The sequence below is a fragment of the Procambarus clarkii genome, chromosome 62 (genome assembly GCF_040958095.1).
Source record: "Procambarus clarkii isolate CNS0578487 chromosome 62, FALCON_Pclarkii_2.0, whole genome shotgun sequence".
NCBI lineage: Eukaryota > Metazoa > Arthropoda > Malacostraca > Decapoda > Cambaridae > Procambarus > Procambarus clarkii.
The window spans coordinates 14,935,281-14,961,753 of NC_091211.1; the positions used below are offsets into that span (position 1 = coordinate 14,935,281).

Below are 26,473 nucleotides of genomic sequence, written 5' to 3' on the forward strand. Positions count from 1 at the left end.
TCTGACTAAAAATCTTTATTATGTATTATTACAAACACTTACTTTAAACCGCCCTGCCAAATCCAACATATATTGGGTTTTTGTGAAGTGTAACGCATGAGAAACTATATAGTACATTTAATAAAAATTAGATATTATATTAACTTGCAAAAAAAAAAAAAATCCCCATAGCAATCTTTTTATATTGGTCTTTAGTAATATTAATATGCACAATTATCTTAAAATATTGAAAACAATATAGTACCTGTCTGCATATCGTAGCAATTCTGATGTACCATACTGTATCTTAATTATTTAGTACCGAGTAATCACACGTGTGTCATCACACCCTCTGTAAATACCTAAGAAAATAGTTCAAGAATAATAATTGGATCTTACGACTTTAAAATGTCAAGACAAAAAATGAGATATTTGATCAGGTGTATAGTGAAGAGATTCTGTGAAACAACAGCACCTGCCAAATCCCAGCAGCAATATGCCAACCAAGAAATATTACAAGACAATCACAAGAGTTAATTTTATGATTTGTGAACTGAACATCAAAGGTATATTTATAAATTCTTTTAAACAGTAATCCGTATCCATGCCTGCTTTGAGATTTGTCTCCTATTGTTATATAAAACTAGATTACACTTTGCTACACAGAATATGGTTAATCCTCACTTAGATACTTTGTAAACATGAATATCATATAAACAAACCGTACTTCAGAGTTGAACACGGCTCAAAACACTGAGAACGAAGCCGATAAAGACTGCTGAAATTATATTTTATTAGAGATGACACGGCAGGCAAAATGTTACCTCTAATAAAGTCTACTCTCAACTTACTGTTCCACTATAGCTGTTCTCAAAACTTTTATTAAAGTATACATGGAATAGTCTCATTATAAATATGCATTACCTAGCAACAAGGTTTTCCATTACTGCCAAGTATTCACACGTGAGACCCATTTCTAAACTCTTGAGAATATAACTTATGGGTTGACAACTTTATTAAGAGCATGTCACCTATCACAATGCTGTCACTATAAATACTAATCATACAAACATATACACATGACAAAAAACTTGGAGGTAATACACAGTTCCTTCCTAAACTTTTTGCAGCCTTATAGTCCAGTAAACAACTGGATACTCAAAACTGGTAAACATTTTTTTTATATAAATCAGATCTAAAAAAAATCTCATGCAGATACCTTGCGAAGATATAATTAACCATGATATAAGTCATGCTATGGTATAGTCCATATATTCTTTTAATATTACAGGTAATATTACATTAAAGTTGAGTTTTAGTTATACAGGAAGCAGTTGCCATAAATAAGATCTGCATCACATGGGCTAACACAGGCCATCTGCAGACAGTCTTCTCTTTTTGCACCAAAAGTGATATTGAGATGCTCAATTATAACAGCAAATGAATTTAAATAATTACAATGTAAAACTTCAGTAAAAATAGGTTTACCTGTTAGTGAAATTATAGATAATTTAAGAGCATTTAGAAATCTAATGTTTTAAGCACACTGCATCCATGTTCCTGGGTTATGGCTCCTCCGTGTCGTACACCTACTGTATGTATTGTTTCTTTCACCAAGTTGCTTTGTTACCACTTCTACCTCTCACAATCACCCAACACCACATTAATGTTCAATAATACTGCCACTGTTTTATGTGTAAATAAATTAACGAACTAAAGGTGCTGTAGTTTATGTTCACAATACATTTCACAAAAAAAATATGGTAACAGCATAAGCAATATCCTCAGCCAATAATTGCTAAAAAAAAAAAAAAAAAAAAAAAAGTTTTAACCTATTTTATATAATAATTTCGATACACATTCGCTGCAGGAGCCGAGCCACACTCGCACAGAACTGAAACCCGGCCAGCCAACACATCACTTACCAGGCCAGTCACTCTAGCATAAACACCTGCATATTACTGTACCTTACACAAGATACATATCAAAATATGCAAAACGAGAACCATCTAAACAGCCACACAATTTATATTTAATGGAATGACTAACATTAACTTTGATCTTATAAGTTGGGTGGTAAACAAGCCAATTGCACTCAATTATTTTGCTTTCATCTAATAATACAAGCTTAACTTGGTGGAAGGTAAGCAAATATACTCAAACCAATGATAAATGATCAATATCAACCAGTCAATTCTTAAGTCATGCGAACGAGCACAATAGTTAGCAAGTAATAGCAGCCAGCACAGGACCACCACAATAATAAGCAGTGTACACTACCTTCTATATTAAAGTGATTACATTTCATATATACAGTACTGTACTCCATTTATTATAATGTAATGCTTGCATATATTACTGAAAACAATTCAGGATGATGCATTACTACACTGCTGTTTTCTAAATTTCAAATATCATTACCCCAAAATAAATTTGTCATTATATGTAAGAGTAAATAAAAGTTAGTTCTGCTGCTATGTAAACATTTCAACACATTAAACATCACTTTTTATCAACTTGAATGCTTTATTAAAATATACCTAAGTATACATTCTATCATTTTCAAAAATAAAATAAAATAAAAATCACATGGCGATACAATAATTGCTGCACAAAAGTAACAAATTCAAATGTGTCTCACTAAAACAAACAATAACTTGGTAATAGAAAGCCTAACCAGTTAATCTTTAAGTGCAAGACATCACTACTTTATATCCATCAAAGTTTAGTTCTATTGCAAACAAAAAAAAAAAAAAAAAAAAAGTTTTAGAGATACAAATGCAAATGTTAAGTACTCAACATTCTTTCAAAGATGTTTCCATGATGCATCATGGAATTTGATCTTGATGAATATTTTGAAACCAGACAAATCATATGATTTTTGTCTATGATCATACCATGCTCAGCAAAAATGAGAGACTGAATTAACAAAGATCAGCCTTCTACTGTAGACAAGACTGACGCTAAATGTCAAATACAAATTCTATGTTATGCTTCAGTCATCACAATATCAAAGATTTAGGAAGCAACATTATATCAAGAATAATTAACAACACATTTAGGGACTTGGTACCTTGCTCTATGGAACTTAAGCCACTGCTGGAAGAACAATTTACAATCAAGAGGCATAAGTAATTATTACCCTCTCAGCCTTCTGTATTTAACTACCTCGAGTATTAATGAATGATTAATGCCGGTTTCAAAAATTGTCAATAGAGGGTTAAATAACCTAGTTCTTTGGTTAACTTATAATAGTTTAACTCAATACACTGCAATTTAATGAGCTTGGAGAAACAATTTATATAGGTACAAAATTAGTTTTCCTAGTCATGAGCTTCACAAAAAGTATTGGTTTACAGTAAGCCACATTTTTATATGGTTTAAGTGATATTCAAAAAGAAACTAAACATCAGAAAAATAAGAGGACAACTGTATACATGTTAGAATAAGATATTAACTCTCCAAGCAAAGATGACAACTATGAATGCCTCAAATACAAAACCTTTATATGAAGCTCACCATAAAATGGATATACTCTACAATCCAATCAAATTTTAAAGCTTTCCCACCTATATAAATTAAACAAAGAAAAGGATAAACCTAAAATGTCTAATTCTTGGAGCCAAAGAGAGAGAGGAGATTGACGAAGATGTAAACAATGTCCAAGTAGAGCGTCAGCACACCATAGATGTGCTCCTCGGAAGATATCTGATGCTTGCGTCCGCCAACCACCATCTGCGTATCGTACACAAGATACTGGGGAGAACAAGCAAATGTGATTCCTCTTCCTAAACATTTTTTTGTTTAGCTTATACTGAAACCATAATATATAATTCAGTATTTTTTTCAGACTTTAGTCCTAGCAGAAACAACCAACATAATTCATGCAACTGAATTTGAAGTCAAATTTATGACAAAGTATTAAAAATTTATCTGAGCAAATTATTCAATTAACTTATTTGATCAACTGTCAAACTTGATAGTATATTAATAGAACAAGTTTAAAACTGTAGAGAAGTCTAAGTGCAACAAAGCTCCCCCACTGCAAAAAATGGTATACTTCCCACCATGAGGCCATTCATCCACTGCACATTCCTGTACCTCAAATGTACTCCCAAGACACACATCATGCATTTGAGGTTCTGCATAAAACTATGAAGTACAACTTAATCATGACATTTAAATATAGAAAAATATCTTATTTTTGTATATGAAAATCCTTTTAATATTAATTTAGTAACAGAAGGACATTTTAAATAGTCAATACTATTATACAGTACTATAATAGTCAATACAGTACCAATTGAAAACAATTTAAATTAAATTACGGTTCCAGGAAATTATAAATATAATACTGTACTATATTAATTCAGAATACTGTACTGTATAATCACACTTATGCAAGTCTTAATAACTAACACTACAGCATTTTGTAAATCAAAAATCAAGGAATAGAATTTAAAATTAAACATTAGCAAAAAAGTTACCTAAATCCCTTCAGACCTTTAATAACTACATAAATAAAAATCCCCTCTTAAGCCTGCATAATTTATATACTGTACCAGTAATTGCTATTTAACACCCTTAAGTAATAATTCACTAAATGATTCCAACCTACACTACTGAAAGTAAGAGCCTGGTCGTACACTTCCAATACCAGTGTCAATTTCTATATAAATTATAAATTTAAGGATGCATGCAGCTCTGATGATACTGAGTATGGAGAATGAAGACAAAGGAATATGGCACTATCCAACCTGTTCTCTTACTGACAACTACATTTTTACTCCGTCGACCCCAATGTAAAATCTGCCTTCGTTTAAAGAAATTCAAATCGATGCATATTTATGCTTAATGGGTCTAATTATTATTTGATCCAGTAGGTTAATGGGTTGCCTAGGTTCTGACGTTTCTGGTTGGGCAAACCCATTGCATTTGTACCGACTGGTAATCAAGAGAATGGGCTACGTCATCGGGGAACACTACTAACTGGCATGTGAATATGAGCTAAGAGAATCAGTCACGTGCATGTTCAGGCATTAGATACAATGTGGAAGGAAAGACATGAAATATGTATATGTGAACATTATGTGGAGCTTTAATGAAGGAATCGCAAGAAATGTCTTTTTGCATTAAACTAGATGGTATGCTGGCAGATAGCGAGACATGAAGTATCATTATCCAAGGAATTCGATGTTGCTGCAATGTATTATTTCTAATATTTTTGTTATATTTATTGTCATAAATAATAAGAAGGCTCAGGAAGTTATTAGTATTTCAGAACTAATTTAATTATGACTTTTAGAATGACACACGTGTCTGGTAGGCCATTTATATAACTATCCAACATGGAAAATGGTGGTTTTGCATACAACTAAATAGGCTTTCCATAATCCCAAAAATGTTACAAACAACAAAAATAATTATGTTTTGAATATTCAAAATGAACAAAGTCCCCACATCAATCAAGTATTCATAATTATGGATCATTGTATATTATAAAAGGAAATTGAACAAATTACATCCTGCATTAAAAAAAAAAATTAGTAGTGGGCATTACTAGATGATGTTTCTTGGCTGTGAGAAATGCATTAGTCAGGAGACTACTGTAAGTGTGCCACCAAGGCCTCGAGTCACTTGCATCATATCATGCCCATCTTCTTCTCCACCCGTCTCTCTTAACTTGCTTTACGTTAATGGTTCTCCCCACTTTTCAAAGTATCGACATTTTTTTCACAGTATGAATGTGGAAATTCTGACCCCATGTGTGTGTCAAAAAAACAAAAAAATAAAATTCAGAATTTGCATGGAAAGATTGTCATTTAATTTGGCATTAGAACACCTTCAGAAGAAATTGTTAGAACTTTAAAAGAAGTTGTATTAAATGAGGACTAAGCATCAGTTTATGGCCTTAATTCTATGAATTACTAATATTATCCTCATTATAAGGCTTAGGATTCTATATATATATATATACTATTGATTCTCTACATTATTATATAAGTATATAAATATTTCAAATTATAAATTTTCACTGAACCTATGACTACTGTGACAAAATGCTTGTTGCAACACTTCATCACATTCCTTGTGTTCTGTCTTAGTCCTCAATCTCTCCCTCCAAAGAGAGAAAGTAGAGCTAAGAAAATGTTGATAACGTCAAGGTAGAGAACAAGAGCACCGTAAATGTGCTCCTCGGCAGACATCTCGTGCTTTCGCCCACCCACGATCATCTGAGTGTCAAACACCAGGTACTGAAACACAGAACACCAATGTCAACTGCTGCTCACAATTAAGCAAGAGATCATCCACTGTCAATGGATTACAAATTTTAGACCATTCCATTTCAATCTCAAGAGACCATACCATTACTGACAAGGAACAAAATGCAAGAAATTTCAAAACCAAGATAAACATGCTCTGCTGAACCAAAATCCTTGTGATTACAATTGCCATCAAAATTAAGCATTTTGATGGCACACATTTGTATGTTCAATTCCCTTACAAAACAGATTTTAACTGAAAAAGCTGCAAATGAACAGCATTTTCCAACCTAATACAACAGTTTATTTACTAAATATATAGTAAGTAATTATCAATAGAAGGCACCAAACCGGGATACTAAATATATAACTACCAGTTTATTTGGTTGCATCCTGGTTATAGATTACTCTTTCAAGTGATGTGTGGCCTAAAACATATATTGAAGTTCCAGCATAATTTTCTGTACAACTACCTGGGTACTTGGCACATCTGGAGGTGCCAATCATATTACAGCGACAAATGCACTCTTGCCGTACAAACCTCTAGCTCTAACTCTTCCCCCCCCCCCCTCAACCTCCTCCCAAAATAAAAAGATTGCCTTAAAAGTAGAGATGTTCTGAAAACCACACACGATTATTGTCACATACAAACACGACACAGCTTTTGGTTTAATTACAGTAAATAAATATTAAATAATAGTAATTTTGCATTTATCCACCTAAATTAGGACCAGATTTCTACCAGATCACCCAGATGTTTACATCGTCCAAAGACTTGAGGATTTTATTGCATAAAAAACTTACAGCTACAGTCCCTGAGCCCATTATGTGCCTCTGTAACCCTTTCCACTACCGCCCACAAGATGGGTATGGGGTGCATAATGAATGAACTGAACTAATTAACTACTGTATATTTTTATAAAACGTGTTACAGTTAATGATCACAAATCTGAATAAGCAGAATTGTTTTTTTATTAGGACATTTAATCCAGTTAATCAAAGCCCGAGAAACCACAAATACACAATAGTGTGTTCAGATGACCCAAATATTTAGATCACGAGATGGAATAATAAAAGTTTACAGGAAAAAAGGGAAGTATTCCTGATCCTGTACCTTAATGTTGCTACACAATACTTTTTTAAATATAGTAATATTAAACAAGGGTCTCAAAATCTTTGAAAAATTTTCACCCGGGAGCTATGCAATTCCCATATTTACGTTTAGCTATTTTGACATGTTTAGTTAACCAAAAATTAATTAATTTTTTGGGACAATGGTTTTATCACTTACACACTCAATTTCAGTTCTCTTATGTTTTATGCACCTTTTTGTATTACATTCTTGTATTATGGCATCTCCTAAACATTCTGCATTGCCTGCTGCACCTTAACATGTCTTCATCAAGGAATAAAAGGTAACGTTTACTCCTCGTCTATGTCATTGGCGAGTGGGCAAAAGCAGCAAAACCTTGCCCCCCTTTCCTTGCCATACATGTGTATGTATGCACTGTAAGCATGTATGGACATACGTATGTATAAATATGCATGTATGAAACTATGACTTGGCAATTTTCATATGCACAGATATAAATACCCGCAGCCTTGCTTCAATCACAGCGCTTCTCTTTCCTGCCCCTTTGCCCAGAGCCTGTCACCCATTACATCTTCTTAACAGTCTCAATCTTTCTTCTATTCTCAAACAGGTGGGCTGAACTGGATGGGACCAAGTTCTGTGATCTGGCTGGATTACTTTCCTTGTCCAGAGAGAATCCTGTATAGGGAGCACTTGTGGGCATAGTTACTCACTACACAAGAATCATGGGTATAATAACAAGATATACAAATTATGAGATCATTTTTTTTTACTTTGTGCCCCAACCCACCAAGCCTAGCAAGGGAAGATATAAGAGCTTAGTTGACCTTTGGGGGTTACAGAGAAAGTGTATGCTGGTAACAACTAGGAGCCTGAAATGCATGCCATGCTCTAAAAGGTTTCCAACTCTTCAATGGAACTGGACCCTAGCCACAAGTGACCAAACAAGTGTTACATTGTTTCCAAAGACAACCAGCCGAGTAAACGACTTCCAGATGAAGGCAAACAGTATGTGGACTGACCACCGTGCACAGAAGACAATATTTCTCATCGTCGAAAACAACTGACCTTCCCCAGGATACAACCCACGACAGTTGCTCAACTTCCAGGTAACTATTTACGTGAGGGTGAAGAGGCATCACACAAAAGAAAACATGCCCTACCATTTTTGTCCCATCTAGGTACAGAAATGGATAGCATGAAGCTATAAACAGTTTTGCCTCTCATATTCAGGCAGGATTTAAAAATCCACCCTTTAGGACAGCGAGGACCCTCCGACCTGTCAAGGTACCATTCATGAGGACGTACGTCCCCATGGCATACTTTCCTGCTGGCAAGAGACTGCATCCCACTTTAACTTGGAATCTGTTTCTTGGAGGCAAATGCATCCCATACAAGGATTTGAGCTTACGGATGATATGTCTAGCAGAACACATCCTTCTAAACTTACACAAGAATTTAAAAAAATAGATGCACCAGTATTTAATGTGTAAAGTAACATTACTGTTACTGGATCTAATTTATCTATTTCCTCCATATCTGCTCCACAAAGTCATTTTATTTTGCACATTTAGGACCTGACCTCCAAGTTTCTCCCATGCATGTATTATATGATGCCCTTGTCTCTTCTCTAGAGTACATTTTAGTGGCAAGACAGCTCCAGTAAATTGTGTCCGAGTGCAATATACCTCGATTGTACCTGGATGGGGGTTTGGGAGTTCTACTCCCCCAAGCCCAACCCGGGGCCAGGCTCGACTTGTGAGAGCTTGATCCAACAGGCCGTTGCTTGGAGTGGCCCACAGGCCCACATATCCACCACAGTACCTTCCATGTACATATTATATGATACATTTCTTATTTCAAAACACTTTCAAAGGATACCTGATCAACCTGGCTGTAATTCATATGTGGATGTTGGATCCACATCCAACAGCTTGGTTGTTGGATGTGACAACCATTACAAGGCCTGGTTAGAGACCGGGCCACAGAGACACTGATCCTCGGAACTACCTCAAGGTATGAAGATAGCCATGCCTTGAAATGGGAGTCGAGTATTGATCAGTATTTCAGATACGAAAACAAGTGATTAGAAAGTCGTGAGCATTGTGGTGGAATTCCTAGATTTGAAGATGCTCACAATCCACCAACATTTTCCTGGCTGATGCTACCTTTGCTCTATTATGCTCACTAAGCATTTCCTACCATATCCTCTGCTCTAGCAAGTCATTTGACTGTGCAGATTGTGGACATGCCCTTTAATCACCATGTATATAATACCTGATAACTCTTCATTCCAGGATTACATTCTGGATTAAATACACAGGGTCTGTGTAGGTGTATGACAGTTCACATTTATTTATTTATTTATTTATTTATTATACCTGCCATATCACTTCACTGCTGCATGAGGCATAACACATTGGTGAACAGGTAGCTAAACAACATTTCTGCTAGTTCCACAATTTCTCAAATCTTTAATTACTAAACTAAACTATCAACTCATGTCCCATAGAGAGTCTAATAATCAGTACCACACATGAAAACTTGCAGAACAAGTACTGCGCTCTCCTTCACAAAGTGTGACAGCCTTCAAACTAATATATATATATCATACAATTTTCATCAGGAATTCAGAATGACTCACTAATATAAATCATGAAAAGTATCTGAAACTTAGTCTAGGAAATATAAATCGGCAATATTTTATTATTACTACCGATGCTGCCTGACTATGGAATCCCATCTTAAATTGTGATCTAGAAATAATGAGTCACGATGCCATGGCTGTAACAAGACTAAACACATACGTTAAGAGATGTGAAAAGGTGGCGACATTTCGGTCTATCATAAGTAATTATCAAGCTGGCAACGGGCCAAGATAAACCAATATCTGAATTATATGAGTTTAGTGTTTATGGTTTTAATTATTCAGCCCATCTTCCTAAAATGACAGTACATACTCGTAGTAACTATTCGGTCGAAAGTAACAATATGTAGAGACCAATACTTCTGGTCGACTTGTATTATTGAATTTGGACAAATTGGAAATTTATCTGCAACAAATACATGACCTGACCTGACCTAATCCTAGGCTTAATATAGTACATACATGCTATACTAGGCCTAGGAATATTTAAGTTCAGTTTTCAGCTTATTTTTTACAGACTATGAAATTAATAGAACAAAAAGTGGATTATTTGTGGTCCATCACTACATATTAGTACTTTTGACCAAATAGTTACTATAAGTACTATAATTTCAAGTGGACGGGTTGGATTTATTTGCCGACGGCAGTACGCTTCCAGCCCTTTAAAGATCTTTGTTCTCTCTTGTAAACACATGAATAACTTTATAGTTCCCCGCACCAAAGATGCAAAAGCTTTACTGTGAAAGCAAGATGACAATAAAGCTACAGTAAAACATGTAAACCACAGTCATTAGGATGTATACAAAATTTCTGATTGAGCATCCAAAAATTTACATTATTACTAAGAGTGAACTCTGTCTATTTAGTTTTATGCAGTACCTTGTCTGGCTGCTAGTACTGGAAAGTGGAATTAAACAAAATTACAAAATAAAAATATGGATTTGCAAGCTATGAACAGGGTTAAAAATCAAAATAAAATGACAAAAAAAAATAGGAGTGCATTATTCATGCTGTAATGAGACTTATTATTCTTAACGTGAAAGTGGTGTAGCTAAACACTTACTTCAAATTTGGTTTGAATGGAGGATCTTCGAGTTTTAACAAACATCCTAAGGTTTTCAGAATACTAACCTTAGAAAAGCAACCTACCATTGAGAAAAGCAGAGCAATTCCAGCAGAGTAGACGGTGTAGAGAATTTTACTGTAAGTGAAGATGGCAATAATTCCAAACAAAAACATGACCATGGCTGCCACGAAGAGGTATATCCCGCACCCGGTGAAATCATACTGAAAAGCAGACGATGGAACTTCAACCTCTATCTCAACCAGATGATTAACAGCTCTTACATTCAATAATCACCTTTATTTGTATACACAGTTATAGAATGTCATACTCTAACTATTGATCACACCCCCAATACCATTACCCCATTTTCCACCACTGTGGGTTGGGGAGGCATCCTCTCAGAGGAGCAACAATAGTGGAGTTGATCATAATAGTAACACAAGGTAATAGTTATTAAATAATAACATTTGAAATATTTCTCATCTATTCATTTGATTATTGACAAGACAAAGCACCATAGATAAGCAAGCATTAACACACACATGGTCATCCAGAGCAGCAACCCACCACTTTGGAAGATCAGGTGTACACAGAGGGCTACTCTTACATTGTAACTTCATATGTATACTTTTCTTTCCATCTCACAAGCCTCTTCCACCCAGCAGTGTTCACACATTCACCATGTCTGCCCACCTTGCCAGCCTTCTTCACTGTGCATTTCACCAGTTTACCATATCCCAAAGCTGTTTGGCATTCCAAACCACCTTACAATGTCATTTACAGTTTTTACATTTACATTATCTTACAGTTTATGAAATACATGAACACTCATTTTATACTAAGCCTACGTCTCAAAGCTATACGTTAGTCCGAGCCACTACTGCATAACCATTGTTGCCCACTTTTAGTCATGTATTGCTTTTTTCTAACCAAGGCTTCCATTGCACAGCCCCTTTCTTTCCCAGACTAACCCTATGCACATCTTCGATTGTATACACTCCTACTTCACTTATCACACACTTCAAGTACATACCCTCATCTCCCACTTCCAGATTTTCACCACAATAGCTTTGCTTTTATTTATACACTGGGTTAACCTCCCCCCTAACATTTTACACTACTTCTCACCTTATGTGTATATTGAATAACCAGTGACATCTCTCAACACTGACACACACACTTACACATGTGCTGCTATGCACACAAACTCTTCAGACTGACAACTTTGCCAACTCCACACGTACTCATTACTCTCCCAGCCAACTCCATGCATGCCCATCACTCAAAAATCCTTCTCTTTCAGAATTGTTACATGTTTTTCACTAGCCCACAAATATTATGTGGAGGTAATATGGGTGTGATACACAAGCTACACACTTTTGTGTGTCACATGTATGCATTACAGTATTTGCACCCATCAACTCTTCCAAGCTATTTTATAAAAACTAAAGCCATTTTCCAAAAATGAAGTTTTTTTTTATATAAAAAAAAAGTAAAATTATGAAAAACAATCATTAATACCAAGACATACAATAACTATACAGCTAACCATGTCCTCAAGTGGAACTTTAAAAGAACAGTTAACCATATAATGGATCTTAAATACAGAATCTAACACCTTGCTGCAAGAGATCGGCCATTTTCCTCACCCTCGCACGCAATAACTTAATGTACAGTACAGTGGTACCTCGGTTTAAGAGTTTAATCCGTTCCTGGAGACAGCTCGTAACCCGAAGCTAATTTCTCCATAAGAAATAATGGGAAATGAATTAATCCGTTCCCGATTACCAAAAACCTCACTTCAAACTAAATTTTATACCAAATTCATCAAAATCTACACTACAAAACTATGTTCAAGTTATTACTTACCCTTGCTGATGACTCCTGTTGGCGTATGAAAGATGGTGAGGAGGGGGGGAGGAGGAGAGATGTTACTGTTTGGAAGGGGAGTCCCCTTCCATTATAACATCAGGTAGTGAGGACCTCTCGGGGGTGCATTCTCTGGCAAGTTTTGCCTGCATACCACTAGGTCCTGGTTGTGGCTCACTGCTCGATGTTCTCAACAAATCTGTCCATGGAAGATGGTTTTTCCCTTCTTTGCAAGATGTCTCTCTAGTGAGGCATCACATTGTCATTGAAACGATTAATGCAACGGCCTACTACAGCTTTCTCTGGGCGAGTCTTTTCAATAAAAGTTTGCATCTCTTCCCACATCTGACACCACTTCTTAATGGGTGCGGAAGGGACATTCGCTGCTGCCTCATCCTCCTCCACTGGAGAAACATCCTCAGCTGGGTCTTCTTGCTGTTCCTTTTGAAGGGCTTGGAGTTCTTCGGTGGACAGTTCTTTGTTGTGTTCTTCCACCAACTCCTCCACATCATCACCATCCAATTCCAAGCCCATTTGCCAGCCACCACTAGGCCCAGAGTAACAATTTCCTCAACAATAGGCGCATCATTTACAGGTTCAAACCCCTCAAAGTCTAGTTCTGTCACACATTCTGGCCACAATTTTTACAGGGGGGGTTTTGTGGCTTCAGTCACTTCAAAACATTTCCAGAAAAGTGCCCTTTCATAAAGTTTCTTAAAATTCGCTATGATTTTCTGGACCATAGGCTCAATTAGAGGAGTGGTGTTAGGAGGAAGGAACTTTACTGTGAGAAAATTACTGTATCTGTTCAACAATGTTCCAAGCCTGGAGGATGAGCAGGAGCATTGTCGAGGAGAAGCAGGGCCTTGAGTGGCAAATGTTTCTCCTGCAGATATTTTTAATGGCAGGGCACACCACTTCATTCACCCACTCCAAAAGAAAAATCCTAGTCACCCATACCTTATTATTAGCCCTCCACATCACACACATTTGGTTTTTCTGCACTTTATAATGTTTGAAAACCCTTGGATTTTCAGAATGATACACTATCAAGGGTTTAATTTTCAAATTGGCACTCGCATTTGAACACAGCACAAGCGTAAACCTATCTTTCATAGGCTTGTGTCTGGGCAATGCTTTTTCCTCCTTGGTAATGTATGTCCTCTTAGGCAATCTTTTCCAGAACAGTCCTGTCTCATCACAATTAAACACCTGTTGCAGTAGGTATCCCTCAGCCTCTACAAACTCTTTAAATTCATCAATAAATCTTTCAGCTGCTGGTTTGAGCTGGCAGCCTCCCCATGCCTCGCAACAGTATGAATACCGCTTCTTTTTCTAAATTTCTCAAACCATCCCCTGCTTGCCCTAAAGTCTTTCGTATCTGCATCACTCATTCCAGGGGTTTTCTTTACAAGGTCTTCGTGCAATACCCTGGCTTTCTCACAAATGATGGCCTCTTAAACACTATCACTCGCTAACTCCTTATTGTGTATCCAAATTAATAACTTTTCCACTTCCTCAAGTATTTGTGGCTTTTGTTTTGTGATTGTTGATACTCCTTTTGCCACTTTGGCACTCAATGTCCTTTTTCTTGGCAAGTATAGTGCATATCGTTGACGTGGATTTTTTGTACTGCCTACAAAGTTCAACAACACATGCACCATTTTCATGCTTCTGAAAGATCTCTTGCTTTTCCTCTATTGTCATCCTCACATGCGATTTCTTGCCTTGAACCTTACCACTGGCTTTCTTGGGACCCATTGCGATGTATATTTTAACAAATTTTATGCTCAAGTAGCAAAAACTCCGAAAATAAATGGTAAATCCTTGTGAAGATTACTGGTAAACTGAGCGGCACTCGCCGTGCCACCACACGCTAGGTCAGCCCGTACGCGTATTGACAAACTCGTATCGTGATACAAATTTTCCGAGCAAATCCTGCTCGTAACTTGAAATACACGTAACCAGGGGCACTCGTAAGCCGAGGTACCACTGTATTTAAAAAGGGGGCCATTGTTTTTAAATAATTACAGTTTGCTTTATTTGGTAATAAATGCGCACACAACATTTTAAAATGGACGAAATAAAAAATGCAAGACATTCAAGATAACCCTTAAAATAAAATTGACAACTTACCTTAGTTTGGGTAGCAAAGAGTGTGATGAGTAAACAGATGGCACAAGTTATTCCAATAGTCATCATGACAATGGTGGTCTCATAGGCTGAAGCAATGGTTCCAGCCATATAACTTAGGGCCAAAGTGAATATTGCCAGCATGATGAAGTTTCCTGGCCACCGCCGACGAACTCCAGAACAACAAACCAACGAGAGGTAAGTTACCAAAAACACAGCATAGGAGAGGAAGTATACCCAGATGTTTTTCTGCACAAACATCCGCACTCCAGAGCTGTTAATATAATAACATTAATGAAACATTTGCATGCAATATTACAATTTATTTAACAAGCATAAGAAAAAGTTTATTCTTTAGTACTGTATACAGTATTGTAATAAATTTTCTATACACCAAAATGTACTGTATTCCTAAATTTAACTAACCATAAAAGTTACATATGGAATCTAAAATTAACAGTGATCTTAAATCAGTTACTTAAAAAAAAAAATGAATCAGAATTTAGGCTTTTAATTAATTTTGAAGCACACTGAATGGCATCCAACAAGCAGACAAATGTATGATAAGAGCCCAATACGCTCCAGAACCTGTACACCAGTTTATTGACGGTCGGGAGGAGGGAACCAGAGCCAGAGCTCAATCCCCGCAAGCACAACTAGGCGAGTACAACAAAAATAACCAGCCGACAATAACCAACTGAAAAAGGATATGTCAGTTACCAACAAGTAGGAATAGATTGTATGTGGCCAATTTTCAGAACTGATGTTCTCTCACAGTCCAACTATGGCTCTTGCCTGGTATTATAATCACCACTTAGTTTCAGGCCTTTCCTACACCACATCATTTATTCCCCCATAATACTAGTCAGCCCAAAGAATGGTTGGAGTTAAGGAGAGTGCAAGAGAATTTTAGTATACATTAGCTTCTAAGGAAATGGCTGGAAGAAGCTAAACAAGATGGCGCAGAGAGTAACTGCCAGAGGACAAGTTCCCACTTGATGCAGTGACACTGGTCTAGGTGATATACAACAAGAGACAAGATTGGGTGGAACTGCAAGGTTGCAGCCAAGAAGCAAGTCTTGCAATGACATCACCAGTGAGCCCCAATATGGGAGAGCAGATTGGCAAGCAGAGTCACTGACCTCACAGACTTAACCCCTATGCTGCTCTGGGCTATTTGGCTTTCAACACCCACAGACAAAAAAAAAAAAAAATTATTTTGTCCTATAAAAGTGTTCATTTGTGTTCCCTGATCATGGGAAAAATAATAAAAAAATCATAAGTGGCATATTTTGGCCGCAATAGGACAGGGAAGTCTGGCAAAAAATGAAGCGTTGACAGAGCAGGTGCCAGAGGTGGTCTGCTTCGCCCCAGCTGTCAGGCGGGAGTTGCCACAAAGATGTTATTTCCTAATTATTGCAATGTCTCCGATTTATTTTCCTCAGTTTTTTTTGCAGTAATATTATTCAATAGTGTGTAGTGTTATATATTTATATAATAAAATGTGTGAATCTTTGCTGTACTTAAAATTATGGTGCATATTATTGATTCAGTTATTATGTTCATAAAACAATGAACAAATACTTTTGCTGTCATTACACTATATACACAGGTTATATACAAGTATCTGCATGTTTTGTTCACCATAACAAACCAAGTTGATATTGAGTCAAAAAGCAAAGAGAAGTAGCCATCCCACCAGCCAGCCACTCGCCACCACTCCCTCCCTTAAAAACGCATCACTCGCCAACATCCTCCTCCCACCATACTGTTTTTACTTTTATTCTCTATATAAAACTCTTCACTCTCTACATAAAACGTATGTAGATACTTACATACGTTTTATGTTTCTACACGTTTTGTTCACCATAACTGTACATCTAAGCTGGTATAGTGCACAAAGTGCATAGTGGCCACCCTTACACAGCATGATAAGTCAGGAAGATGATGCCACCTCCATCACCAAAATGGCTTCTCCCAACACTCCTTTTGCTGTTATTACACTATATATACATGTTGTATATAAGTACCTACATTTGTGTTCACCATAGTGAGCCACTTTGCTTGTATGGTGATGGCAGACAGTAACAGGTGGCCACATAACTGATGTTCCCACCCTCCCTGGTTCAAGGCCAGATGCACTAACATTCCTCCTTCAAGTATACTCTTTGTGGTGTTATTACACTATATACACACATTATATGGTATGACGCTACAGCCCTCCTACCATCAACATTACTCCTCCCACAGCACAGTGCAAATTATCAACAATCCTGTTACAGTATTACAGTATCAGAATTCTGGTCATTTATATCACAGTCAGGGATCTTCTGTAATATCACTAAATAATACCAGTTACATATATTTTGTACATTTTTATGCGATGCTATGGTCACAAGCTGAACAGCGGTGCTGTGAGCTCAGGCTTCGTGCGCCAGCCTTGGTGACCCACTCAGTACCGAGACCCTCACATCCGGGAATGTTGCCCACGATTTAAAAAAAAATGGCATCTGTTTACAAGAGCCCTGAGGAAGGTGATGCGAACCCCGTATATAAATCTTGCGTAGTATTCCAAAACTGCATATGCAGTGATGCACATTTTTACATCAGTTACTTAAAACTTCATATGCAGTTTTGCACAATTTAGGGGTTAATTAGGTGTAGACGTAAGTGTCAGTGCTTCAAGAGTTTACAACTAGTTCACAGTTGTGTGACAAATTGAGCTTACCAGAAGGAGCAAGAATACTTCCTAACAACAAGAGCAGCAGACAAGGTGTACAAGCATAAAGTGACTATGTGGAATGATTGTTAGTATGTTGTTGTTATAGATTCAGCTACTCGGAACAAGTTCCAAGTAGCACGGGCTATGGTGAGCCCGTAGCTTACCTGGCACAGGAGCAGTGCTGTGTGGGAGGGACTGTTAGTAATAATACTTAGCAGCCCCCCCACCCATCATCAAAATAGGGGAGTGATTACATCACCCTCTGTTGATGGCATGTAATACGAAGAGTGAGAGAACTACAGATCTTAAAGAAAAAAGTGCATATAGAGTACTAAAAAATTTTGGGATATTGAAAAAAATTACTAGTGCCTTGCTGACCAACATCTTCAGTAAGTTCTTATACTCTTTCCCTCTCAATCTTGCCACATTTTGCACACTACACTTTATACACAAACTTACTGGAAAGTGAAGAGGGACACAATGCCCAGAGTGACCAACAGTTGTACCATCAGGATGAGATACACCTTCCTGATAAAGGCGTGGCGGATGGCCTTATCAGAGAAGGAACCACCAAACTGATCAGGCAGGATATCATCTTTTGGTACTCCATCTCCTCTACCACCTTGAGTAGGAAATCCTCTGCCACCATCTTGAATAGGAAATCCCCCACCACTAGCATTGTAAACTGGCTGAGCCTGTAAAGCATAAAAGGCATGATTAAAATCATTTACCTTGGGCAAATATATGGCTACTGTACAGAAGTTCAAGATTATGAAATTACATTACACCAAATGTTTACTTCCAATCTTTCACTCCCTCTGACTTATGGTAAACAAAATAAGAAAACTTCATTTGATTAAATGCAATCACACACTCCTCAGCTTCATTTTGAAGTGGCAAAATAAGGAAAAAATATAGGTTTGTTAATTAACTACAGTTATGAGCTGGTCTTGCATTTTCTTCAATAACAATTTTAAAATTTCAGTATTAAAGAATATCCAATTAACAGTTTCTAGTTATATTTATTGAAGCTACATCAAATATACAAAATTGGTCATGTTATTAGCTACAGTATTTTTAACACTATCTGCCCAATGCTGCATATTGCGACATCAACCAAAATACGGAGTACGCCCAATGACGGAAAGAGGCGTAAATAATTTACAAATTTGTAAAAACTCCATTTTTTGTCCGAATACTATGGGACTGGTTTTAAAATGTGCGCCACTTTCTGCCCATTCTCTGTATACCCCACGTGGCATCCTGACCCCGCCTTGTGGGTACCCACCCACACTGGAGGTTCACTGTTCTCTCGTCCTCACTCGTGACAGCTGCGGCCTCCCCTCGAGTTCAAAAGTTCCCCATTTCCGTTATTTTATCTCAGGAATGTGTGTTAACAGCTTTATAAACACTGTAAATTGACTTCCAGATGGATACTGATCAAGAACAGAGCCAATCCATGATGAAAACATTTTAAGAAACACACATATGGTGGAGGCTGACTCCATACACAGTTTCAAGTGTAGATATACAGCCCAGTAGGCTCAGGAACTTGTACATTAGTTGACTGACAGTTGAGAAGGGGACAAAAGAGCCAGAGCTCAACCCCCACGAGCACAATTAGGTAAGTACATGAGGGAAACGCGAGTTTTTGTCGAAAGTATAGAAAAGCGAGACATGTTCTTATGTGCAAATATCCCTTTACAGCATTCTATTGCGAACAATTTGATACCAAATTGAACAATGTAGCACGAAAATTGAGGCGAGAAAGCTGAAAAGAGAACATTGGAGAGGCGAGCTCTCGGGCAACGCTCTGGCTACCTTGCAGTGTGCGGCATGTCTAAAGTATAGGAAAGAGACATGTTCTTGTATGCATATATCCCTTAACAGCATTCTATTGCAAACAATGTTAACAAATTGAAGGGCGTAGCACAAAAACTGAAGTCAAAGCTGAAAAAAGAATATAAACATTTTTGCGTGGTGGCGAGCTTTCAGCCTACCGTGGCTGTGCACGGCAGGTCTAAAGTATAGGAAAGTGAGACTTGCATGAACAAATCCACAAGGGCCGTGATGAAGGTTCAAACTTAAGCCCAGGATGATCCCAGACACTGCCTTTGTCAACTGTGCCACATGGTCAAAAGAATTGTGATTTGTGTGTATTGAAGCAAGGGAGAAGAGGTAGAACAGCTTGTTGAGAGAGCCCGAGTGCATTGGGGAATTGTGTAAAACCCTGGTTTGTCTCTCAGAGATTGCGGGATCTGAGTGAGGTCAATAGAGCTCCCGGTTGCAATTCTTTTGACCATGTCATAGTGCAGTCAACTAAGGCACGTCTGGATCATCCTGGGCGCAAGTTCAAACACTCATCACGGCCCTTGTGGATTTGTTCATTGATATATCACGCTATTGTGATTTCTGTGTGTGTACGAGACTTTTACGTTCTTATACACACACATTCCTTTAGAGCAGTCTATTGTGAACAATTTGATATCAAATTGAATAACGCAGCACGAAAATTGAGGTGAGAAAGCTAAAAAAAAGAGTATAAACATTTGTGGATGGTGGAGAGTTCACGCGCACCGCTCAGCCTACCTTGAGGTGTGTGGTGGGTCACCCGCCGGGCCAACGAAAGTGTTAAACTACAGGAACTACTACTACAGGAACGCTTATATTCTTATAGTATTACATAATTTGAGCATATTTCTACAACTCAGACCTCTAGTTCTATTTAATTCTAGTTTCAATTACTCCTTTTTCCTGTCCATTATTTTTTTGTTTATTTCCTATAAAAACTTACTTTGTAGCTTCTTTCTTGCTAATATACAGTACAATATTGCCATAGAGTACTCTACTTACATATGGACCTGGCTGGCCACCAAATCCTGGCTGGGCACCAAAGCCTGGCTGGGCAGTATAAGGTGGTGGTGGATGAGATGGGAACCCAGCAGATGGCTGAGGTGGATAACCTGGGGGTACAGCATAGCCTGGCTGGCTAGGGTAGCTTGGGTTTGAGGCTGGTGCTGTCGGATAGGCCCATCCAGGATTAGGAGGGGCGCTGGCTTTATTTGGGTCTACTGGATAAGGGGCAGACATCCTGAAAAAAAAATGTATAAATTACATATAAGAGAAAGGACATGAATATGAGTGAATGCAACAATCTCGTCTCTATTTCAATTTATTTGCCTTGTCTAGATTAAATTCGAGTGCATGCAGAAAATAAAGTACAGTACAGTCCTTTAGAACAGGAAATCATGCTGGCCTCTGCTCTCTTTAATCTCATGTAAAACGAGGATAAGCTACATTGTATAAACACCAAGAGCAGATTAATTTATTTACCATTTTGCTAATGTTGATTCAAAAGCAGCAAAAAGGAATGGGGTACACACACGATATTGTAGAGTGAACCAACCACTGATAAACCTTTGGTATACAAACGACACCACAGATTAATAATTGCCACTAAATTGACTCGACAGCAGCTGAGCAAGCAGTGTGACTAATACAAATACAGTACTACAACTATTTAGTCTGACACTTTCGCTCGATAATGTAGCAGTATGGCGTCAAAAATGTAGTAGACGAATTTTTCGGTAATGACACAGTATGGCGTCAAATTGAAAAATTTGGCCTGATTTCGGCTTGGCTGTGTGAGTGGCACATCGTGGTTTTGGACATTATATGCATTTCTTCCTGTAGAGAATTTTATTGCAAACATTTTGACACCAAAATGAAAGACCTAGGATAAGAATTGAGGTGACAAAGTTGAAGAGAGTATACACATTTTATTGCTCTTGAGCGCTCACGAGTAACGCGATGTCACTTTCTCCGTTTGCTGTGAGTGGTATGCCGTGGTTTTGGACGTTATATGCATGTACTCCTGTAAGGGATTCTATTGCGAACACATTGATACCAAAATGAAAGACCTAGGACAAGAATTGACGTGACAAAATTGAAAAACAAAATTGAAAAAGAGTGCAAACCAAAATTAAAAAATCACGCGCTCCCATGGAATGCGGGGCGCACCTTGGGGTGGTCTGGCGTTCGCTCACCCGGCAAGCAAAAGTGTTAACACTATCGCTCTTTGGACACCGCTCGCATCCACTTTTTTTTCTCTCGAGTCCTGGCCTTGGACTGCGCTCGCGTCTAATACAAAAATATTTGTTTAAAATCAATTTTTTATCCAATCGACTTCGGGATAGTTTAAAAATGAATGCCTATAAAATGCACACAATTTGATACCAAAATGAAAGATTTAACACGAAACTTGATGTCAGAACACTTGAAAGATTATAAATATGTTTTTGGTAAAAATTTAAAATTTTAAAATACAGTATTTATTAAAATTATATTTATTGTGCTATTATTATGGGACTAGTTTTCAAATGCGTACCTTTAGATTGCAAACAATTTGATACCAAAATGAAAGATGGAGCACAAAAATTTTTGTCAGAACACTGGAAAGATAAATAATTTTGTGATGAGCATCCAAAATTAAAATATTTGTTAAAATACCAGTTATTGCTCTATTATTATGAGACTAGTTTTAAAATGCGCGCCTTTATATTGCGAACAATTTGATACCAAAATGAGTGACGTAACACGAAAATTGATGTTATCAAACTGAACGAGTATACACATTAGGTTGTGGTGTGCAAATTGGTGCTCGTTCACGGGTAACTTTAGGCTTTGCTGTGGGGAGTCTCGCCAGGCTTTTGGACATTATATGCATATACACCTGCAGGGAATTTAATTGCGAACACAATGATACCAAAACGAACGACGTAGCATAAGAATTAAGGCGAGAAAACCGAACCGAATATACACATTTAGGTGTTGCCGAACGCTTGCCCGCACCGCCGGGGCCATGCCGTCAAAGTCTACAGCGCTCACGCACCAGGCGTGATAGTGTTAAGAGTTCCTTTATCTTTTAACTAAAATACAAATATGGGTTAAAAGGTTAACTGAACAAGAAACCCAAATAAATTTGAACAGGTGTTTGACTTAACTACAGTACGTATAATAGAAATTTGGATTACGGCAATTTCTGCCACGCAAAATATCAGAATTAAAATGTGTTAATTTTTAGACATTCCCAATAAAACTTAACCCAAAATGTTAATGACAACAATATTGGGTTAACAAGCTTTTATAATGATAAAAAGCTTTCTAACCCAAGTAGGGGAAGCCATATAATTCACATTACCAACACACTGCTTTTATTAATGTCCAGCAAACACTCATATGCTATGTATGTACAGTACATTAATTTAAGTCACTACACGGTATACAATACTGTAAAAGGCAATATAGAATTTTCGATACAATACTTGTATTGGATGAGAAAGTATGAAGTAACTTAGAAAAGCACACAGCCTGAAGATCCAAAAAGATTTCCCGACAAACTGCCTGAACGAAAGAAAAGGCTTGAAATACCCAACCTAAGGTTAACTAATTATGGCCACTCTTTAAACCAGTCACTAATAATATTTTGTAGACTGACAACACAATGAATACTCACATGGAAGCTCAGAATACTGTTACCAGCAGAAAATCTCAACGAAAACGAATATATTAGAAGCGTTAAATATTAATGTGTTTTATCGAGGCCAGGAAGCTGTGCATGTATATACTTTAGGTTCATATCAGGGTCGCCCAAGGTCAAACTACCAACCCTCCCCAGGATGTAACTCCATAACAGTTGCCCAACTCCCTGGTACATATTTATATATTGTTAGGTGAAGGGAGGAATCGGGCAAAAGAAACGTGCCCAACCATTTCCGTTTCACCCAGGGTCCCCGATTGCAAGTTGAGAATGAAACCAATTGTACCCTATAAAATTAATGTCAAATTGTATATGAACTTGTGTCCTGAGAGAGGATGCCCATGACCCCTTCTACTGGGAGGCATGTTACTCAGAGCCTGGTGCCTTAGATCATGTAGCCATCCTGATGGTTACTGGATCACCAGCAATAATCTAAAAGTGCACACCAAAACTAATAAAGAATTGAAACAAAAAATAGTGGGATCAAATCAACTCAAGCGTGCAAAAAAGAAATTTCCAACTGGAAAACTAAAGGATTAATTTACAGTATATATGTTCCGAAACACGAGTTGTTACTGAATGTGGAGACAGTTGTGTAAATCATTATCCCTTTTAACATTCATGAAAAAATGCAATCACATGTTGCTAGCCATGTGTACAGTAATGTACAATACTGTATTTGCCATTTTTGTATATTCCTAACATATACAATACTGCATTTTGGTTAAAACATTATATACAATCTTTAAACTGTACTTCTGATATGTACCCTGAATATCCTACACCTCAACATGTATTGTACTGTGCTTAATACCACACTTTGTGACTGCCATCAATATGCTGTATCATGCTACATTATCAAACATGATCCAACTCACTGGAACTCCCTCGAATATTTATCCGATACATTTACCACCAGGTGTCTGGTCCACTGCATTCCTCAAGTGACACTAGGTGGCAGGTCTACAAGCCACGACACACTTGAATCTGTTAAGTTAATTCGAACAAAGAATGTTTATTGCAGTTACAGTACAGTATTTTTAAAGTATTGTATTCGTGTTGCCAGACCTAGAAGTTAAGGCACTTATGGCAAAATGGAAGCAGCATAATGGCTTGAAATTCCATAATAAGAACCCAAGAAGCTGGTTATCTTATATAGGTACCTGTATAAGATAATTTACTGCCACTCAATAACAAATAAAACTCAACAAACTTTAATATATAAATTGCTACAATGAAACCAAACATCACTACAATCTGTACATTTTACAAACTATACAAAAATTTGTCAAACAAAATTGATACTGTACGTCAAAAATTGATAAACACCTATGCATTTAGTACCGTTATCTAGTCTGAAAATTAATCTCTTCTAAACTATCCATACAATTTAATAAATCTCTACCCTAATTAGGCTTCATCTAATTTCCACAAAGACAAAATTGGTGCTATACCGTCACTACTTTTCAAGTTCAGAGGCAAGTGCAGTCGGGTCAGATGAACAGCCACACGGGTACAAGTATAAACTATAATGCCAATCCTGATCTCAAAAGCTTCATAGAAGGTTGTATCAGAACCCATGAGCATCACACCAGAAATAAAAACAGTTTTGATATTCCTAGAGTACGACTTAATCAAACTAGAAATGCTCTACAATTCAAGGGGCCCAGAATGTGGAATGACCTTCCCAACCATGTTAAAGACTGTACCTCTCTCAACCAGTTTAAGTTAAAAGCGAAGCTATACCTAATAAATTCCCTGTAACCTACCTTACCCTTCTATTGTCAACCAATGTCTGTTTTTTTTCTTTAAAGAGCGCTGTTTGTCGACATAATTGTATTTGTGCTGCTTTTTCATCTATGTTTTCATCTCTTGTTTTCATTCAACTCATTATGCTCAATTAGTATTAAGCTTGTCATTTAAGTTTATCATGCCCGAAACGCTTTGCGTAATAGTGGCTTTAGGCATTGTATGTACTAGCTATACCTATAAATTAAACAATCCTTGTAAATATTTATTGTATGTATGTACCTTACCTAAATAAAATTGTATTGTATTGTATTGTATTGTATTGTAAGTGTTAAGAGCAATGTTTCCTTTCACCCGATGCCTCTATTCACCTTGCAGTAAATGGGTACCTGGGAGTTGGGGCGAAATTTAAATGAGTTTATCGCGGTATAAATCCGCACAAAGGGATGAGTTAGCTCAAGCTATTCTCACCCCGTTCAGTACGTGTTCAAATATACATAGAAAAATTGGGTGCTTGTTGTGGGTTACAGCCTAAGAAAGGTCAGTAGTCCCAGTGTCTGCACCAGCAGCAAATTACTTGAAATGTTCGTAAAACCTTATCAAGTCATGGCATCAAATCTAACGCTAATGCACAATTGTGGCAAACTTTCATTTTGCATAAATTAAAAGCAGTCCCCGTGGCATAGTGGTAAAGCACTCGCCCGGCGCTTCGCAAGCGCTTTTGCCTGGGTTCGTATCCTGGCCGGGGAGGATTGACTGGGCGCCAATGAACTAAATCCTCTGTTCACCCCAGAGTAAAATGGGTACCTGGTTGTTAAACGATTTGGCGGCTCGTATTCCGGAGAATATTAGGCTTAAGGACCTGCCCGAAACGCTACGCGTGCTGGTGGCTGTACAAGAATGTAACAACTCTTGTATATAAATATAAGTAAGAACAAAATTAATGTTTAGCTCTGGTTGCACTAACGCTGCCATACACCACGATGCACTCACGTACAAAATAGGAAAAAATTTTAATCACCCCTAAACTACAGTTAATGTGTCATGGGGTCATTAACACTTGAGAATGAGCGTGGAGGGAGCATTAGGAGCCTAGACATGTGCAACACTGCAACATCTCTCACACACACACACCAGGAAGCCTTCTCAATTATTCACATGACTTATACGAGTCTTCTTCCATTTTCTCCCCCTTCATAACTCGCTGACTCATCGCTCTGCACGGCTCTATAACCAAGTCATCAATCACCCGCTATCGTGCGACTGATAAAGATAAGGATAACAGTTATCATGTACCTTCAGTACTGGTAGTTGACAACGCAATTCCACAAGAAGTGAGGCAACGTCTTCCCTGGTGTTATGGTCTCCCAGAAACTTCCTGGCTCGCCGCTAGGGGGCTGTGACGTCACCATA

The 26,473-nt window shown here is 37.5% G+C and overlaps 1 protein-coding gene across 6 annotated transcripts; it reads right to left on the reverse strand.

The window, feature by feature from the left end:
- On the reverse strand, positions 1 to 26,473 carry LOC123766424 (protein lifeguard 3). Of its 6 annotated transcripts, none has more exons than XM_069308175.1 (6): positions 26,357 to 26,473; positions 20,626 to 20,863; positions 18,232 to 18,467; positions 15,054 to 15,324; positions 11,132 to 11,269; positions 1 to 3,735 (listed from the first exon to the last, which is right to left on the reverse strand). In XM_069308175.1, the coding sequence occupies exons 2-6, from the start codon at positions 20,860 to 20,862 to the stop codon at positions 3,589 to 3,591; spliced, it is 1,029 nt and encodes a 342-aa protein (XP_069164276.1). In that variant the 5' UTR covers position 20,863; positions 26,357 to 26,473; the 3' UTR covers positions 1 to 3,588. The 6 variants fall into 6 exon arrangements, with proteins under 6 accessions (XP_069164276.1, XP_045611477.1, XP_045611478.1 ...); XM_045755521.2 differs by having other exon boundaries at positions 1 to 6,233; XM_045755522.2 differs by lacking the exon at positions 26,357 to 26,473 and adding an exon at positions 26,195 to 26,325 and having other exon boundaries at positions 1 to 6,233.